Source organism: Rhinolophus hipposideros (assembly GCF_964194185.1).
Source record: "Rhinolophus hipposideros genome assembly, chromosome: 8".
In the NCBI taxonomy this organism is placed as follows: domain Eukaryota; kingdom Metazoa; phylum Chordata; class Mammalia; order Chiroptera; family Rhinolophidae; genus Rhinolophus; species Rhinolophus hipposideros.
The window spans coordinates 94899668-94913479 of record NC_138054.1 but is presented as its reverse complement, the minus strand read 5'-3'; the positions used below and the strand labels follow the sequence as shown (position 1 = coordinate 94913479).

General features: G+C 56.4%; 1 protein-coding gene across 2 annotated transcripts in view; it reads right to left on the bottom strand.

The window, feature by feature from the left end:
* Positions 1–283: 283 nt before the first annotated feature.
* CFAP74 (cilia and flagella associated protein 74) overlaps positions 284–13812 on the bottom strand; it is a 57412-nt gene continuing 43883 nt past the window's right edge. Inside the window, exons 26-39 of one of the 2 annotated variants that reach the window (XR_013993762.1) lie at positions 7228–7504; positions 6012–6110; positions 4882–5021; positions 4148–4282; positions 3854–3963; positions 3704–3759; positions 3481–3600; positions 3117–3272; positions 2249–2386; positions 1911–2065; positions 1601–1733; positions 1294–1424; positions 964–1098; positions 284–769 (exon numbers count right to left, since the gene is read on the bottom strand). Coding sequence is in view for 1 of the 2 variants with exons in the window: in XM_081055875.1 (XP_080912001.1) it covers positions 668–769; positions 964–1098; positions 1294–1424; positions 1601–1733; positions 1911–2065; positions 2257–2386; positions 3117–3272; positions 3481–3600; positions 3704–3759; positions 3854–3963; positions 4148–4282; positions 4882–5021; positions 6012–6110; positions 7228–7504 (1879 nt within the window). In the remaining variant the exon portion in view is untranslated. The remainder of the gene's footprint in view (positions 770–963; positions 1099–1293; positions 1425–1600; positions 1734–1910; positions 2066–2248; positions 2387–3116; positions 3273–3480; positions 3601–3703; positions 3760–3853; positions 3964–4147; positions 4283–4881; positions 5022–6011; positions 6111–7227; positions 7505–13812) is intronic. The other variant, XM_081055875.1, reaches the window with a different exon arrangement.

Here is a 13812-nt window from a genome sequence, read left to right as displayed (position 1 = left end):
CCTGGCTGGGCTGAGGGAAGACAGGATGCCAGCCAGGGTGTGTCCCCGACACTTGCTCACTCCTTGCTTGGGGTCAGGAATCCTGGAACTCTGGAGGAACAGGGAGGCCTAAAGGGCCAGCCTGGGCTTTGGAGCCTCCTGCCCACTTCTCCCTCCTCACCGGCCCTTTAGGGGCCTGGGCCAGTCTGACCTCCAGCCCTACACCCTGGCACCTGCCCTGCCAGTCGTTCCAGGGCTCTGTCCCTACCTCTTATTCTGTGCCTACCCCAGTGAATGACCTGCTGTCACCCACATTGCATACCTGCACACAGAGGCACACAGAGAGTTTATTGACAGACCTGTGGGGGCTTCTGAAGGCTGGGCAGGTGCTGGTGGGGCTGGGGGCTCCAAGGGGTTCAGGCTAGAAGCAGGTTGTGGGCAGGACTGGCCTAATTAATTGCTGGCTCTGAGTGTGGGGGCCTGGGAAGGAGGGGGAGCAAGAAGCGTCCGTGGCTGTAAGGCTTGAGTATCCTGGCAATGTGGCCATGCAATGTGGCCCATTTGAACCTGCCAAGCCAGGGTGCCCAGGTCCCAGCCGCTGGGTGGTTCGGCCTGGCCCACAGACGGGAAGGGCCTCGAGGGTGGGCAGGAGGGTCTGCGAGGACTCCGTAGAGAGACTCCTGTGGCTTCAGGGGCTGGTCACCACCTGGGCTATAAAGAAGACCTTGTAGGTCTCCTTCACGTCTCCCTTGAGCTGCAGCAGAGCTGACACCATGAGTGGGTGGTCCGGCTGGAAGAGGGGGAGGGTAGAGGGGACACTCAGCCAGCTGGTACAGCACCAGGCAGATCTGTTGTCTTGCCGCTGCACAGCCCACCTCACCCACCCAGGGCCCACCAACAGCCCCTTCCCTGCACGGGCAGGCGCTCATCCTGTCCAGCCTTTGGCTCCCACAGGACTCGTCAGCCACAGCCTGTGGCACTTACATCAAAGTCAGCGGGTGGCATCCAAGAGATGCTGATGGTCTTGGTCTGGCCGCGCTCCACAAAGCCCCTGGAGGGCTCGACCGTGAAGCCATGGTGCTGCAAGGACGCCACGCTGTCCAGGCTGAACTCGACTGTCTGTGGGCATTGGAGAGGCTACTGGACGGGTGGGACTCGGCTCCCTGGAGGCAGTGGGTGTGGGGCTCAGGGAGCCCAGCTACAGCCACCCGCTCAGCCCTCCAGCAGGCTGCCCAGCCCACTCGTATCATGATCACGGCCAGGCAGGCCAGGGCTGCAGAGGGGCAGGGCCGGCAGGGGCGGTGCTGTGGTCACCTTCTTTGGGGACAGTTGCGTGGTCCGGATGCAGCCCACGTGCAGCTCCCGGGTGGCAGGTGGGGCCGGTGTGTCAGTGTCCAGCTGCATGTAGTCCAGTGTCACCAGAATGGGCTTCAGCTCCTCGGTTCCTGGAGACGGAGGGCTTGGCTGGGGACTGGCCGGGGGAGGGTGCGGCCCGCCAAGGAAGTGAGGGACCCAGGGGTGCCAGCTGATTCTCCTGGGGTCTCCCGTTAGCACAGCCCCATTCCCGCCTGGCTACGGGCTGGCCTGGGCTGGGAATGAGCCCATGCTGCGGGGGCCTCACCCTCTCTGCGCTCAGTGTCGCAGGCAGGGATCACGGTCAGGGACTCCACGGGCACGTCCAAGGGGTCTCCGCCCTCCACAAACATCATGTGCTCGCAGGCCGCGCCCTTCAGCAGGATCTGCTGCGAGACTTTCTGGGGCAGGGAGCACAGCAGCCTTGTCCCAAGAGCTGGGGCACAGGGAGCAGCAGGGCTGGGGTGCTGGTCTTCCCGCCCCACCGTGGAGCCCCAGGATGGGGCCCTGGCCTCCCGAGTGGGGCAGTGCAGGGACGGGCGGGAGGAGGGGGCGAGGCTGGTTTCACGCAGCCGCACCTTCTCGAAGAGCACGACCTGCAATCGGTCGGAGAAGTACAGACTCTCATGGTCTGGGCTGAAGGTCACGGTGAAGTCCTGTGCCCCACCGGGGCCCATGATGCCCTTCACCGGGACCACGCTGAACACGCTCTGGCCGCTGTGGTTCTGTGTGCCTGTGGGCAGGGGTGTGATGGTCCCTGCGCTCCGGCCCACCGGACCCCACCGCGGCCCAGTGCTCCTCCCACCCCGCACCCCAGGCAGCTCCTGCGCTCCGCCTACCATGCCCCCACACCTGCCCTCCCCCCACAGCTGGGGCCCTGAGACACATCCCCATCACGGTCCCCATCCCCGCCCACCTGCTCACCCACAACTTCTGTCCTCTGGGCGGGCGAGGTGAGGAACTGTGGCAGCTGCTGCTGGTTCTCCCTCCTGCTGCTGGAGACGCTGTCCAGCTGCAAGGAGAACTTGATGGGCAGCGAGGAGTTGTTTTGCAGCTGTAGGGACCAGGCGCCTGTCAGCGGACGGCTCATCGGGCCTGGAAGGCTGTCCCCACGGGCCTGCACCGTCCTCGAGTCCCACATGCCCTCTTCCAGGCTGGCCGCCCTGCGGGAGCCGCCCTGCCTCCAGGGTGTTAGCTGTTGGTGGCCTCTGACCCCCTAGAGTAATCTCCCAGGCCAGGCCAGCCTTCAGCGGAGCCAACAGCCTCACCCAGTTTCTTCCCTGCCCTCCACCCCTTTCTCCTGAGAGCACCCCCTCCTCAGTAACACCTCCCACAATCCTTGCTCTGGTCTCCGCTGCCAGGACTCATGCCAGGCTGGATCCTGCAGGAGGCTGGATCCCAAGGCCCGTGTGCCCCTCAGATGCAGGAGCCAGGCCTGGCCTTCTGCATGGGAGTGGGAGCCCACAGGGCAGTGTGACCTGGCATGGAAGTCAGCAAAGTATCCCCCTTCACCAAGCAGGGCCTGCGCTGAACTCCTCAGCGCATACGGGACAGCTGTGCAAAGACCCTGAGGCAGGAGGGTGAAGGGCCCTGAGGAGGCCCCAGCGGCCCAGGGGTGGAGGGAGCGGCCTTCTGAGCCTTCCCCCTACTGGAGAGGGCAGTGCAGGTGGCAGCTGCTGGAGCGCCCACTGGCTCCCTGACCAAGGCAGGCCTGACCCCTCCCAGAGAGGAACTCCCTTGCAGCAGGCCGGGGCAGCCACCAGGGCCCCTGCAACATGCTTCACCTTGAAGCTGGAGGAGACAGACTCTCCGGCAATCACGTAACCCATGTTGAGGACGTGCCCTTCGATGGAGCACGTGATTGTGGACGCCACCCCAAAGCCAACGAGGGTCAGGGAGAGTGTGCCTCTCTTGGTCATGATGTCCAGTGCTTCTTGGGCCTGTGGAGACCATGTCCCTCAGCATGCAGCAGACACTGCTGGGTGCCACCTAGTGGCCTCACCTGTGCACCCAGGGCCCAGCGGGGCGCTGCAGACCTGGGCACAGAGCAGGCACACGGTGGGCGCATGTTGGGCGGGGCCTGCGGCGTGGAGAATGCGCAGTGGAGGCCCAGGCTGCCGCGTGGCGTAGGGCGGGTCTGGGACTCACCGTGACACTCTCACGGGGGCAGAAGGACAGTGCCAGGACGTGGGTCTCTCCCGCAGGCAGTGTGCTGATAGGGTTCAGCAGGACAAAGGGGCCGTTGGGGTTCAGCAAGGAGAATTCCACCTGAGGGTTCAGGTCAAGGGGAGGTGGCGAGGGCGGGCGCACTGCCCCTCCTCAGGGCCCCCCACCCCTGCAAGCCACCTGGCCTGCGTGTGGACAAGGATACAGCCAGATCCTCATGGGAAATGTTCTGGATGGAGACCTTCTTTATGCCACGGTGTCCTGTAATGGGGTGAGGCATCAGGCTGGGGTGTGGAGGCCCGGGTCCCTGCGGATAGGGGTGTGTGAGGGGCAGCGGGGCCCAATCGGGTCTCACCTATAGCGACGTCACCGAAGCTGGAGATGGTCTTGCCTTTGTCGGATGTCACGATGATGGACGGTGCCACAGCCGGGCACCACAGCTCCAGGTACAGGGTGTTGTGGGGACTGGGTGGGCAGGGCTTGCTGATGGCACTGTGCCCTGCCCCCTCCCCCAGCCTAACCCCCAGCCCTGGCCCCTTCCCACTGAAGCCACTGTGCCCCCACCCCCGGCCCCAGATCCCGGTTGGTAACAGAACAGGGACCACGGCGTTTTGGCTGACCACGCCCCATCCTGGTCAGAGCACCACACCTGAAGCTCAGGGGTTCCATCCCCTTCCGGTCTTGGATGTCGCCACTGGCAACAACACACGGGACCACAAACTTGTCAAATTTCCCCTGGTAAGATCTGGCCAGAGTGGCCTGGGCAATCTGGTACTCATCGGAACTGGAATGAAGCCAGCAGTGCATTCACCCCTGTGCTCCCACACTGCCCCCTAGCAACCCGGCCTCCCCCTCCACTGACCAGTCCACAAGGCCACACCTGCTCCCCAAGACCCTGAGCCAGAGGGGTAAGGGGCGGCAGCCTGGCGGCCACGCGGGGCCCAGCTGTAGCTGTCCCACCCTTTCAAAGCTTCCTGTGGGGGCCTCCCCACACCCCAGGGTCCTGGGCAGGCACCTAATCAGAGAGCCATGTTCCTGGAGCCCCAGGCAAAGGTGGGCTGGCAGAGACTCAATCCCATCACAGTTCTCTCGGGCTCATTTTGCACCCAGGTAAGCGGGCTTGCTGAGCTGGGAATGTAGGAGTCAGGGTGGCAGCACCTTCCCCACTGGCCCCAGAGGAATGGGATGGGCATATGCCCAGGAAGGGATCTCCTGGGGGCCCTCAAGGCAGCCCCTGGATCCAGCTATATCTGAAGCTGCCCCAGTCCTGGACTGTCAGCCCCACGGCTCAAAGCTCTGCTCCAGGCAGCTTGTAGGGGAAAGTGTCCGTGGGGGCCAGGGCAAGGTCCCATCACAGGGGCCTGGAGAAACAACAGGGCCCACCTGGACTTGAGGTCCTGACTCTGCAGCTCCAGGCTGTGGGAGGTGGAGGTCTGGAAGAGTCGGTCTCGGTTCTGCAGCCGCAGGATGGAGAGGGACTGGCCCTTCGGGTCCTTCCTTTGGGTGGCCATGTCCTTGCGGAACTGTGAGGTGGAAAGGCCAGCTGTGAGGCTGCCCCAGGCTCTGCTTGGCCAGGCAGGGAACCGGCTGCCCAGTACAGGCTCCTCTGGGGCCTGGCACAGGCTAGGGCAGAGTGCCTGGTGTAGGAACGCTGGGGGCATGGGTTTGCAGCGGACAGGGACCGAAATCCCAAATTGCCCCCCAGGAAGGCTGGCAGCAGGCGCAAGGTCAACAAAGACGAGTGGGTGTCTGGAGGTAGACCCAGGGTCCCAGGGCAGAGCCCCCCGGGGCCCATGCACCAACTGCAATGTCTGCCTTTGGCAGCAGGGAGACTGAGGCACAGAGAGGGCAAAGAGCGGGCCTTCCTCCATACCTCATGCCACCCCCCTACCCCACCCACCCCCGCAGGGTGAGGGCAAGTGCTTCCTCCTCCTGGGAGTATTGAGCAAGTGGGTTCAAGACAAAAAACCCAGACCACTGGAGAAGTCCCCAGGCCGCTCGGGCCCTGACTGGACAGCTCTGTGTGGTCCCTGCAGACTCCCTGTCCAGCAGGAGTCCACCTGTGCCCACCTGAGGCAGCCTCTGACACTCCTCAGGGTTTTACCCCTGGACTGGACGTATCCCATCTCTCAAACTCACACGCTCAGGCTGGCTCATGGCTGTCCCCCATGCTTGTAAGCTGCGCTGAGATTCACTGGCTCCTTTGCTGGTTATCTGCTCCTCCCACCTGAATCAGTGCGAGGGACCGGCCCACCCTCCCAAGATCACCTTCTAGGGGCCCACTCTGCCTAGTGATGCTTTCAAGGGAGGTGTGAGGGGCTTTGCCAGGAAAGAGTTTTAACCTCTTAAAACAACAGTCTGCTGGCACCCCAGGCAGAGTGCCTGGGCCTGAGGCCCTCCAGGGGGGCAAGGCGGAGTTCGTTCCCCAGCTCTCCTGCAAGAGCCTTCCAGCAGGAAGCTGGCAGCTCCCACCCTGTGCCCCGCAGGCCCTAACTCTCAGCACCCCCACCTACCGATTTGATTTCTGTGTCTTTAATCAGGGCCTGGAAGGCGTGCTGGCGGATCAACTCGCTGGGCAGTACAGGCCGGAAAGCCACCTGGACCAGGCACCTCTGTGGGGACAGGTCTGGAGGGCAGAGCCTTTCTCAACACCCCGCTACCCCCACTGCTCCTGGATCCCCCAGAGGTCATGCTGACACTCCTGGTGTGAGCCCCCACTCCTTAGGAATTTCAGTTTAGTGTGCCCCTTCCAGGAGGGCCTCCCTGACAACCGCACCCCGTATTTTGGAAGTTGGGGTGGGCTGCAGTGCATGATTACCAAGCCCACTCTTCCCATGCTGGGTGGGGAGTCCTGTGATGGAGGCTCTGGATGGGTCAGGACCCGGCACACAGCCCACGAGGCACAAGCAAGAGAGAAAACTTTGTTTTCAGCCACTGAGATTTGGGGGTGAGTTCCTGTACCCTAACCCGTCCCCATGAGCAGCACAGTGTCTTTCCAAGGCACCTCCATATTCCAGCCCATCCCATGGGGAAGTCCTGGGTCTCCCAGTGCCCAGTACAGCAAAGAGGCTCAAAACACATCAGGTGGGGCAGGTGGTGTATGTGCGGGGAGTGGGGGGAGAGGTGGGAAGGGGAGAGAAAATGAGAAAGGGATGGTGGGGGGGGAAGAGAGAGTAAGAGAGAGGAGTGGAGGGGAAGTGAGGGAGGGGAACAGAGAAGTGCAACTCTAATGATCCCGTTTGGAGACCATTACTTAAGCAGTATTTGCTAAATTTAATGAAATATTTTAAATAACATGCTTCCTGAAACCCTGGAGGGTGGGGTTGGGCATTCCCAGCCCCTGCCTGTGCCCCTTCTCACTTAGCCCTCTCCCAGGCCTCACACTGGCTGTCACCCCTGACTTTTGAAGGAGGAATTAAGCTCAGAGAGCCTGCGATGGCCTGGGAAACTGGCGGAGACGTCTGTCTCCAGGCCCCGGCTCTTTCTGTTTTATCGGGAAAAGCAGAGTAGGGGGGAAACCCTGGATCAATTCAATGGACAGACCCCTGTGCTCCTGGTGACGGGGCTCTGTGCCCACCTGCTGCACACCCACCAGCAGGCTAAACCGCCCAGTCCTGCTCGCCAGGCCCAGAGGCCTTCTTAGCCTGCCTGAGTCTCAGGATGGGCAGCGTTGACCCCCCACATCTGGTGTGGTCAAGGCCAGAGCCAGGCTGTGGTGTCCACACCCACCTTTCCCGGCAACACCGTCCCCACCGATGGCGAGATGGTGATGGGTGAGTCTGGGGGCAGCAGGAACTGGAAAGACGTGGGCCCCACGGGGCAGGTATCCTCGGAGCCGATGCGGGGCACAGAGTGGGTCAGTGAGTTCATGCTCAGGTGAGCGTTGATGACGTACAGGGTCGCCAAGGATGTGTCGTACAAGGAAGTGGCTGCAAACTTGATCTGGTAGTGGGACAGCTCCAGGGGTGGGTGGACACCCACAGCCCGGCACATCAGCTTGAAGCACCTGGCAGTGACCAGTGAGGGTAGCTTCAACCTGGGTCCCTCTGCAGCCTGGGAGGCGACCTCCCTCCGCCCGTGCACAGGGGTGCCCAGGACTGTGGGCCCAGATTTTGCTCTCTACCCTGTTAATGAATTGTGATGAATTTTGAAACTACTGTGTATCTCTGTGCATGTTTTAAGTGGGTAGTTAAAAATCTAATCACAAGTTCAAACAGTTGCTAAGGGGGTAATTTCTGTCTTATTGTGTTACGTATTTATTGACATTTAAAAATAAAACTGATAAAATTGGTCTCCAAATGTTAGCACAGGGATTGCTGTACCACAGTGAGCTAATCCCTGCTGCCACCCACTGAAAAGAACAGAAGCGGGGTGTTTTCACCGTGGAACATTTACATTCCATATTTTCTCTGAACTACTGTTTCCACCACACTCTCCCCATCAAATTTTATCCTAATTGTTATATTTTAATGCTTTTTTTAATTTAAATTTTTATGAGTTCATTTGAGCCAAAACTAACAATCTCAGGGAAGCAAGATCTCAAAAATGTTCCTTATTTCAATGTTTTAAAGGATGATGTTGATTGCTCTACCATACTAGTCTGTAACAAAAACATCCATTGCATGCAGGAATTGAACCAGCAACCTTGTTGTTAAGAGCTCACACTCTAACCAACTGAGCCCTCCGGTTGCCCCTCCGGAAACTCAGCGGCAGCTTGTTGTCCTTCAATCTAGTCATGGAGGGTGCAAGTCACTGACCCATGTGGGAATTGAACTGGCAACCCTGTTGTTCAGAGCTTGCACTCAGCAACTGAGCCATCCATTCGCCCCTCAATGTGTATTTTTATGTCCTGTGACCACAGGCTCTAAATGTTTTAAAAAAATTCCTTCTGGGGCCGGCCCAGTGGCTCAGGCGGTTAGAGCTCCGAGCTCCTAACTCCGAAGGCTGCTGGTTTGATTCCCACATGGGCCAGTGGGCTCTCAACCACAAGGTTGCCAGTTCAACTCGTCGAGTCCCGCAAGGGATGGTGGGCAGCGCCCCCTGCAACCAAGATTGAACACGGCACCTTGAGCTGAGCTGCCTCCCGGATGGCTCAGGTGGTTGGAGCGCGTCCTCTCAACCACAAGGTTGCCAGTTTTGATTCCCACAAGGCATGGTGGGCTGCGCCCCCTGCAACTCGAAACGGCAACTGGACCTGTGGCTGAGCTGCACCCTCCACAACTAAGACTGAAAGGACAACTTGACTTGGGAAAAAGGCCTGGAAGTACACACTGTTCCCCAATAAAGTCCTGTGCCCCTTCCCCAATAAAATCTTTTTAAAAAAATTCCTTCTGGGTTAGAGGTACCACTGAGGTTATTATTTTTCTCAGCTAATGGTAAAGGCTGAGATGAAATGCAGTAATCTCTACATATAAAAAGACATCATTCTTAGGAAAGTAGAGCAAGTTGTTCTTTCCCACTTTGCCTGAGTGCTGTGACTTGTGGTCTAGCGGCCAGCGCTTCATCCCGCGGACCCAGGAACAGGACTGAGGGCGGTCTCCTCCCCAACGTTGCTCACACATCTTCAACGTCATTTTGGAGAGTCCACCAACGGCAACTCGTTTAGGTCCTCCATCACTCTGTTCCCAGCAGACAGCTGCAGCCCCCGTTCTCTGAAGCCCCTCGCCTGTCAGGAGTCGAATCCCTGAGGCCCACCTGAGACTTGCCTGCGCCTTGCCGGATGCTGTCATCCCTGTGACTAGGAGGCAGCGGGTTTAATGCAGGATCTTGAGAAAGGGCTGGGCCGACAGTTCTCTGTTAACACCACCAAGTTTGCCTACAAAATGCTCTTATGTCAGCATGTGTTTAAAATGTTTCTTTCCAAAAATCACTGAGGTAGCGTCTTCTTAGCTGAGTGTGTGATACTATTCCCCACCTAAGTTCAGAGGCAAAGCGTGCCTGACCGCACTGCCATCAGCACACCTCCTGTCCATGTAGGTGGCTGATGGCTGATGACTGTGGGCTCTGAGGCCTCAAGGATCCAGGCACAGCTCGGATGTGTGCCCGGCTGGCTGTCCTCGTTTTCACAAGCAGGCCCTGAGCCCTGATCTGAAAGTTTCTGCATTCCCAGTGCCCATTGCCCCTCAGCTTGTTGATGGCAGTGAGGTTTGTCTTCTCTTTCTGTTGTTTGGAAGATTGTTGTAAGACCAGCATTATTTTTTCTTTAACTGTCTAGAAGAATTCATCTGTGAAGCCATCTGCATTTTTCATTGTGGGAAGCTTTTAAACTTTGGATTTGATTTCCTACTCAGAGTTCCTATTTTTCTTTTGTGTGAGGTTTGGTTAAGTTGCGTTTTTTGAGGAATTTGTCCATTTCATCCAAATGGTCACATTCCCTGGTGTGAAGTTCATACCAAACAGTCCCTTATTGTCTTTCTGATGTTTGTAGGCTCTGTAGTGATGTCCCCTTTCACTCTTGAGGTTGGTACTTTGTGGTTTCTCTCTATTTTACCTTGATTGGTCTTGCGAGGAGTAATGAATTTACTAATTTTTACCAAAAAAAGAAGACTTTTATTAATAGTTTTGTTGTTTTTCCCTGTTGTATTTGATTTCTCTTTCACTGACTTCCACTCATTATTATGTCTACTTTCTTTGGGTTTAATTTGCTCTTTTCCTAATTCTTGGAAAGGAAGGCTAGATCATACTGGTTTTCAAACTCTCTTCTTCATACGCATTCGGAGGTAAAAATTTCCCACTAAGCAGTGCTTCTGATGATTGTCACGCCCTCAAACTTAACGTGTCCAAGTTGAACCCTTAGATGTGCTAACATGGATCAATTACAAAAACATAAAGTTGGGGGGAAAACGTAAAAGCCGAACATAGATCAGTATGTGGAGTAAGATACCATCAATGAGGGGTAGCCCCAGGTTCCCACATCCCGGAAACCCCGCAGTCCAGGCACCCTGGCAGGGCCTGACCCCGGCACAGCCTCAGGTTACAGGCAAAGGAGGCGGAGCGGAGACCCTGGCCGGGCTGAACACTGGGCACGGACTTCGGTTAGGAGCAGAGGGGCCGGAGACCACGTTTCCCTGCAGTTCATACACACACCGGGGAGAGGGCGCTCTAGAGCCAAGCCAGCAAGGGAGAAAAGGGCTGAAAACGGGCCCCCTTCAAAGGTTCAGGAGGAGAAACCGAACCGAGAGATGAGCGGCAGAAAAAGACTAAGACCAAACAAATCACAAGTAACGGCATTAGACAACAGAGAAAAAGGAGCCGAAAAAAATCCACGCCAACAATAGAAGCCCCAGCGAGACGTACCGTGGAAGGATGGGAGCGGTAAGGCAGACACTCACAGTGCGTTTCGCAGACTTCAGAAAATGAAGACGAGAAACAGCACCGGTGAGAACCGCGGGGCTCAGAGGCGTCAGCGCTCAGGAAGGAATCCTAAGAATCATTTAGAAATGAAGGCTCAACTCTAAGGAACGCAGAGACGAAGGAAGAAGCAGACAATTCTTTAAGAGAAAGGCAAGATACAAGGTGAAACACTGAAGGAATGAAGGAGTGAAGAAAAGGTGACAAACGGGGAAGAAGAAAAGACCCATATTTACAACAGGAGGCCCCAAAGGAGAAAACCAAAGCAACTACTAAGGACTAAAATTCAAGGAAATATTCCTGAAATTAGAAAGATTTGAAAAACTTGTGCACCTGGGTAGATGGATCCAGAACAACCAACACTAAAATTTATTCTGATAAAATAATTGGACTTTTAAATAAGAAGAAATCAATCCCTTAGGTACCCAGGCAAAAAGAAACTCGGGTTTCCCTCAGACTTTTGACAGACGCGTTTTATACCACAAGACAGTGGATAGTTAATATGTTTGTGTTTAAGATATTCAACTGAACAGATTTTCAAGTCTTAATGGCTGCAGGCAAACTGTCACCAATACGTGAGAAATGAGGGGCATTCGCCTCTGTCACAGCCCCAATAGAAGAGTCTTTTCAAGAATGACACCAGTAAAATTGGAAGAAAAGTAACCCGGACTTCCTGCCACATCTCACTTTTTTTTTCTTCTTTTTTTTTTAAGGCGGGCACAGCTCACAGTGGCGCATGAAGTGATCGAACCAGCAACCTCGGTGTTATTAGCACCACGCTCTAACCAACTGGGCTAACCAGCCACCCCCACATCTCACATTTTATGCAAAAGCTGATCAAAAGGAATCGTGAATCACATGTAAAATGTAAATATATGAAACTTTTAGAAGAAAATCTGTGCGACTTTGGGTTAGGAAAAAATTATTGGATATGACACCAAACTCATGATCTATATGGAAAAAGTTAATAAATAGGACTTTACCAAAATTAAAAACTTTCACTTTACTAAAGACATTGATAAGAGAATGAAAAGACAAGCCACAGACTGGGGACAATTCTTTGTAAGCCTGACAAAGGATTTGTATCAGAATATAGATACTAAGTCCTGGGGATGATGACAGTTCACTGTGCTGCACGTTGGAAAGTTGCTCAGAGAGTAGACCTTAAAAGTTCTCATCACCAGAAAAGAAATCTGTAACTACAAGTGTGGTGGTGTTAAGAGACTTACTGTGGGATCATTTTGCAATATATGAAAATATCAAAGCATTATGGTATATACCTGAAACTGATACAATGTGGCATATCAATTATACCTCAAGCAAAAAGCTCTCCAAACTCAGTAAAACCCTAACTTAAAAAATGGGCAAAAAATCTAAACACACCTTTCACCAAAGAAGATACCGAGGTGCAGATAAGCACATAAGAGGTGCTCAACCTTGGTCACTAGAGAATGCAAATTAAGTCACAATGAGATGTCATACACACCTATTATAATGCCTCTCCATTCCCTTACCCCCCAAAAATCTGATAGCAGCAAATCCTGGTGAGAAGTGAAAATGGTACAGCCACTTTGGGAAACCATTTTTTTTTTTTTTTTTTTTGAGAGCCCACTGGCCCATGTGGGAATCCAACCGGCAGCCTTCGGAGTTAGGAGCTCTAACCGCCTGAGCCACCAGGCCGGCCCCCTAGGGAAACCATTTGACACAGAAATTAAACACGTTACCCTAGGACCTGGCGACCCCATTCCTAGACCTGTAGCCCAGGGCAGTGAGCGCCTGGGCTCACACAGAACTTGCTTTGTGGGTCACTGCCCAGCCTGGAGCCCGCGCACATGTCCAGCAGGGGAGTGGGTGCCCGTCACGTGATGGGAGGGGCTGCGTGGTGCAGGCGGCTGTGTGCCCTGCGCGGGAGGCAGCGGGCAGGTGGCTGTCTTGGAGGAGGGATGTGCTCTGATAGGGAGGCAGGGGAGCAGCCACGAGGTGCCCCGCTGTCCAGATGAGGGTGTGGAGAGCTTCAGGTGCATTTTCAAGGTGGAGCCGACAGGACTGCAGGACTGACGGACAGTGGGCAGCGTAGATGTGAGGCGAGGGAAGGGAAACAGGACGAGGCTGAGGTGAGCAAAAGGAAGGCCCGGGCTGCAGCGGGAGCAGGTGTGGGAGCAGGTGGGGAGTGGGGAGGTGTCCAGATCGCAGACGTTCGTGGACCTCCAGAGCAGCTGGCAGGTAGCCGCATGCGGAGCCAGGCCCGGAGCGTGAGGCTCCCCGCTGTGGCGTGTGTGCAGTGGGGCCCGGCTGGGCTGCAGAGTCCACCTGGCTACTCGCTCACCGTGGGCTGTGATTATTGCCCCCTCGTGGCTTGACTTTCCTGTAACCCTCCAGGGAGCCAGTGCCGGGCACCGGGATAAGAACCCCTCTTCTCCAGAGGATGAGAGACATGTGAACAAGCCACCGAACAACTGGCACCTGGGGCCACCAGAACCCAGCAGGGGGGAGGGCAGTGCCGGGGGCGGGGCAAGGCAGGTGGGCGGGGTCTGGTCCCTTCAATTTGCTCCAGAGGTTAAGTCTGCTCGCTCCCTAAAATCTCACCACCCAGGAACTCAGTCCTGCTCCCTGCCCGGCAGTCCTAGGTCACGTGCCCCGCGGGTGGGGGCCTGGTCTGGGGGATGAGGGGCTAGCCCGACCCCACCAAAGGTTGCCTAGGGTCCCAGCCAGGATCAAACCGCATCTCAGGCTGAGGTGCGCGCGCCTGCGTGCTCATGCGTGTGTGGTGACAAGACGAAAGAGGAAGGGGCAAGCGGGGCAGGCAGCACAGCTCGACAGGAGGTGAGCTGACGCACAGGGACGCTCCTCCCCTAGGACACTCCTCCCCAGAGGCACTAACCCCAGGTCGCAGGCGGCAGGAGCCAGCCCCTAATTCCCGACCACCGCCTCCGTGTCCCGCTTTCCTTCTCCCTCCCCACCATC